Here is a 5,444-nt window from a genome sequence, read left to right as displayed (position 1 = left end):
ACGTGGAGGCCATTCGGGGGGCCGGGGGGGCCCACATGGTGAGCCAGGGGGGCCCCCCGGGGGGCCCCCCCGAGGAGCTTTTTGGGGACGGGGGCCCCGAGAGCCAAGTGGGTACAATGATGCACAAGTTGATAGTGTGCAACAACACGCAGCGGGAGCGGGCAGCAGCAGCAGCAGCAGCGCTGCGGTGCAGCAGCAGCAGCGGGGGCGCGGGGGGCGCGGGGAAGGAGGCGCAGCAGGAGGCGCTGCTGCAGCAGCAGCAGCAGCAGCAGCGGCGCAGCAGCAGCCACAGCAGCAGACTCCGCCTCACCCCCGTCGAACTCCTCACTTCCCCACTAAGACACGCCAATGTGCTGGACCTGTGGGGCCCCAAAGAAGTGGCTCTCTTCGAAGCCGGAATTTGCAAGTTCGGCAAAGACTTCAATTTGCTGCAGCGGCTCATTCAAACCAAATCCACCAAAGAAATCGTCGACTTTTACTACCTTTGGAAACAAACCAACAGATATGACGCCTGGAAGAGGAGCTTTTTGGGGACGGGGGCCCCGAGAGCCAAGTGGGTACAATGATGCACAAGTTGATAGTGTGCAACAACACGCAGCGGGAGCGGGCAGCAGCAGCAGCAGCAGCGCTGCGGTGCAGCAGCAGCAGCGGGGGCGCGGGGGGCGCGGGGAAGGAGGCGCAGCAGGAGGCGCTGCTGCAGCAGCAGCAGCAGCAGCAGCGGCGCAGCAGCAGCCACAGCAGCAGACTCCGCCTCACCCCCGTCGAACTCCTCACTTCCCCACTAAGACACGCCAATGTGCTGGACCTGTGGGGCCCCAAAGAAGTGGCTCTCTTCGAAGCCGGAATTTGCAAGTTCGGCAAAGACTTCAATTTGCTGCAGCGGCTCATTCAAACCAAATCCACCAAAGAAATCGTCGACTTTTACTACCTTTGGAAACAAACCAACAGATATGACGCCTGGAAGACCCACCGCAGCCTTTCCAAAACCATGCTCCACTCCGTCTTCGGCTAACGCGGTGTACGTACACCCCAAAACACCAGGTGTACAGACACTCGGGTGTACGTACACCTCACGTGCGCAGCATTCGGTGCTCCACTCCGTCTTCGGCTAACGCGGTGTACGTACACCCCAAAACACCAGGTGTACAGACACTCGGGTGTACAGGCACCTCTGCTCCGTTCTGTCTTCGGGTAGCAAGAGGTGTATGTACACCTCAGAATCCCAGGCGTACAGACACCCCACACGCTCAGGTGTACAGGCACCTCTGCCCCATTCTGACTTCGATAGCGGGGGGCATACGTACACCTGAGATGCCGGGGTGTACAGACACCGCAGGTGTACAGACACCTCGGCTGCACTCCTTCGGGTAGCGAGAGGTGTACGTACACCTGAGACGCCGAGGTGTAGAGGCACCTGAGGTGTACGTACACCTGAGACGCCGAGGTGTACAGGCACCTGAGGTGTATGTACACCTGAGACGCCGAGGTGTACAGACACCCCAGGTGTACAGACACCGCAAAGGAAGCAGGTGTACAGACACCTCAGATGCCCCAGACGGACAGACAACTAAGGAAACAGTGGTGTACAGACACCTCAGGAAGACGGAGGTGTACAGACACCTCAGCAGGTGTACAGACACCTCAGGAAGACGGAGGTGTAGAGACACCCGAAAGGCCAGCAACTGGAAAGACACCTCGAAGGCCGCAGGTGTACAGACACCTCGGGAAGACGGAGGTGTACAGACACCTCAGAGGGCAGCAGCTGCAGAGACACCTGAGGAAGGAGGAGGTGGAGAGACAGCCGAAGAAGGCCTGAGCAGGACAGACAGCTGAGGGGAGAGCTGGGGTGTACGGACAGCTCGGCTCTCTCTTGAGGTGTATGTACACTTCCAGGCCATGTGAGGTGGGCCCCGCGGCTCTCCGGCCAGCGCACCTTCGGGTGTACGTACACCTCAGCCCTCAGCCCTGAACTTCCGGGTGTACGTACACCTCAGACCCTCCCGCGCGAGCTGTACATACACCTCGAGTGCATGCGTACCTGCAATCTGCAATCAACTCATTTTAAAAGCCTCCGCCTCAAGGAGAGGGGGGGGAGGGCCCTAGCGGCTTTTGGGGGGCCCCCCAGGGGGGCCCCAATGGGGGGCCCCCAAGGGGCCCCCCGGGAGGCCCCAAAGGGGGGCCCCAAAGGGGGGCCCCAGGGGCGCCCCCAGGGGGGCCCCATCGGGGTTACCCCAGAGGAACTGCAAAAGTGTGCTTGTGGTTTGTAGAGCCTCTTGTTTTTAATTCTCAGCAGCAGTTAGCACAAGAGCCTTTATGATTCGGGTGTACGTACACCTCAGAGAGCTGCCGCGCAGAACAGAAGCAGCAAATGCGGCCTTTTGTGGGACTAGGGTTTAGGGTTTAGGGTTTAGGGTTTGCAGCGCGTCTGAGGACTGCCTGCGCGGCTTCTTTGGATTTCTTTTTGTTGTTTTCGTCAATTCTCTTTTCAGTTTTCTCAAAAGTGTTTTAAAAGTCTTTTCAGAAAAGTCTGCAAACTCAGCAGCAGCGGCGCGGTGTACATACACTGCATTGATTCAAACCTGAGCAGCAGCTGTACAGACACTGCATTGATTTTAACAAAAGACTAAATTTATTTAAATGCAAATTATTATTAATTCAATTCATTAATTAAAACACGAAAAGATTCTGACCCTCTTTCAATTTAAATCCAATCTAAAAAGCTTTTTAAAAACAAATTATCTTTAATTGCAAAACTATAAAAGTCAAATAAAATTCAACTTCTCATTTTTTGAAATTTAGTTTTTCAGGTTTTTCTGCAGCAGCAAAAAGGCAGAAGTGCTGCTGCTTCTCTCCAGGGCCCTTCAGGTGTACGTACACCTCAGCTGCCCCTCGGCAGCAGCCAGTCCCTCAGGCCCTCCGGTGCTGCTACCTGCAACTGCAGCAGCAGCAGCAGCAGCAGCAGCAGGGCCAGCAGCAGGCGCAGCAGCAGTAACGCCCCCAGCAGCGACGACAGCAGCAAAGGCGTTGAACTGGCAAGAGTAGCGGCATTAAAAGCTCTGCTGCAGCAGCTGCTGCTGTTGCTGCTGCTGTTGCTGCTGCTGCTGCTGCAGCCGCTGCTTCAGTGTACAGACACCCACCTGTATAAGCGAATCTGCAACGAGCTGCTGCTGCTTCTTCGAGTAGAGGCCTTTGCTGCGTTCTGCATGCGCTGCCAAGTCTGCTGCTGCTGCTGCTGCTGTTATATTTGCTGCTGCTGCTGCTGGGGCAGCAGCTGAGAGCGCCAGAGCCCTCAGCAGGCGAGTCACGTCTTGAGGAGAGACTGGGTGGCCTTGCTTTTGCTGCAGGCAAACCCTAAACCCTAAACCCTAAACCCTAAACCCTAAACCCTGAAGCTTTATGCTCCACAGACAAACAAAAGGGAGGACAAATAAAATGAAGAGGCAGAAGAATATAAATGTAAATAAAGACACAAAAGAGAGTCAAAGATGAATTAAAAAAATAAAATGGAGACAAGTAAACAAAATAAAATAAAACAAATCTGAAAAAGTGAGAAAAGGAAAGAACAAACATACTGCTTTGCTGAAGAGCTGCAGCGCGAGCTCCAGCAGCGGAGATAGCGCGGGTTTTGCTGCAGCAGCAGCAGCAGCAGGTGCTGCAGCAGCAAAAGACGCCGCAGCAGCAGCAGGCGCTGCAGCAGCATATGCAACTGCAGCAGCTGGTGCAGCAGCAGCAGCAGCAAAGGCAGCATTTGCAGCGTCGCGCAGCTCTGCATTGGCCCAGTGCTTTGCTGCTGCTGCCTGAGCAGCAAAGGAGACAAAAGAAGGCAAAAGAAAATATATTTGGAGACAAATAAAAAGTTTGAGAAAAATAAATTAAACGAATTTAAAATATTAATTAATTCGGGGAGACGGGAAAGAAGCAAACGCGGAACTGCTGCTAGCAGCAGAAGAGGGGGCTCTGCAGCAGCAGCAGTAAGTGCAGCAGCAGCAGAAGCAGCAGCATGTACAGCAGCAACGGAAACAGCAGCAGCAGCAAGTGCAGCAGAAACAGCAGCAACTGCAGCAGCACGCGCAGCAGCAACAGCAGCAACGGCAGCGGCAGCAAGTACAGCAATAGCAGCAGCAGCAGCACTCGCAGATGCGCGCTGATCGCTCTTTGTCCTCATCATTAGGGTTTAGGGTTTAGGGTTTAGGGTTTAGCGTCACGTTATTGAGGCGTCTGAAATACTCTTCTATCCAGCCGGCTGGCTGCAATTGCTGCAGCAGCACCTGCTGTCGCTGCTGTTCCTGCTGCTGCTGCTGTTGTTGCTGTTGTTGCTGCTGCTGTTCCTGCTGCTGCTGTTGCTGCTGCTGTTGCTGCTGCTGTTGCTGCTGCTGTTGCTGCTGCTGTTGCTGCTGCGGTTGCTGCTGCTGTTGCTGCAGCCGATGCAGGCAGAGAGCAACATTTGCTGCGTCCCTCGGAGTGAAGTTTGCTGCGCTGCAGCAAAGTACACAATGGCGCTGCTGCTGCTGCTGCTGCTTCCCGCGCACCAAGCAGGCGCGGGATTCTAGTTTACATTTTTTGAAGAAAATAAAAATGCAAATTGTTCTTTTCTTGCAAACATTTAGAGTGTACGTACACTGCAGATTGGGTACTTTGTGCACAAAGCTGCAGAGGCGAGGAGAGGCGAAAAAATTCGCGGAGTGTACATACACTGCAACTTGCATGCGTTTTTGCGTTATTTTTCCAGATTCACGAAAGAAGATGAAATAAATACTTTTAGGGATAAAATACTTTAATTTGGCAATTTAAAAGCATCTTTAGAGCCTCAAAATGCAAAGAAATGGATTTTAATTATTTCAAATTTCGAAGTGCCTTTGTGCGCATGCAGTGCATGTCCACCAGGTGTACGTACACCGCAGCATTTGCTGGAGGCCGTCTGGGACTCTCCGGAAAAGGCTATTTCTCCATTATTTTTCATTCTTTTTGATTATTTAATGTTTATTTTTGTTTATTTTTATTTATTCACTTTTATTTTCTCACTTTGATGCCAAAAGAGGAAAAAGAAACGCCCAAAAGGCAGACACTGTTACCCCGGGGTCCACTGAGTGACCCGCCTGCAGACAAGAAATAATATTTTATTTATTATTATTATTATTGTTATTGTTGTCAAAATTATAATGATAATTTTATTATTATTATTACTATTATATCGTGATAATACTAATAATACTATTGCTATTATTGCTATTTATTATTACTTTATGATTATGATTATGATTATTATTATTATTATTATTATTGTTATTTCTTATTTTTTGTCTTTGATTGGCAGTGTTATTGCCAGCATTTGCCCCACACAAGTAGTTTAAGCAGCAGCAGCAGCAGCAGCAGCAACAGCAGCAGTCCCGTGTGACTTACGGCCACGAGAGTCGCTAGCTGCTTCGGATCCCTTATGGCAGGGA

General features: G+C 51.8%; 2 protein-coding genes across 2 annotated transcripts; one reads left to right on the top strand and one right to left on the bottom strand.

Moving 5' to 3' along the window:
* Positions 1-35: 35 nt before the first annotated feature.
* Positions 36-1,012, top strand: ENH_00015050 (hypothetical protein, conserved; the record flags this gene model as incomplete). The annotated part of the gene is made up of 2 exons (XM_013579145.1): positions 36-553; positions 649-1,012. The coding sequence occupies 2 exons, from the start codon at positions 36-38 to the stop codon at positions 1,010-1,012; spliced, it is 882 nt and encodes a 293-aa protein (XP_013434599.1).
* Positions 1,013-3,047: 2,035 nt separating this feature from the next.
* ENH_00015040 (hypothetical protein) lies at positions 3,048-4,706 on the bottom strand (the record flags this gene model as incomplete). Its single annotated transcript, XM_013579144.1, has 3 exons — positions 3,048-3,338; positions 3,573-3,797; positions 4,206-4,706. Coding segments are annotated over 3 exons (1,017 nt in total), but the record flags the coding sequence as incomplete, so codon positions are not given.
* Between the last annotated feature and the right edge of the window lie 738 nt (positions 4,707-5,444).

Source organism: Eimeria necatrix, genomic scaffold (genome assembly GCF_000499385.1).
Source record: "Eimeria necatrix Houghton genomic scaffold, Enh_scaff1483, whole genome shotgun sequence".
Lineage (NCBI taxonomy): Eukaryota > Apicomplexa > Conoidasida > Eucoccidiorida > Eimeriidae > Eimeria > Eimeria necatrix.
Note: the sequence above shows the minus strand (reverse complement) of the source record. Positions and strands in the feature narration are given on the sequence as shown.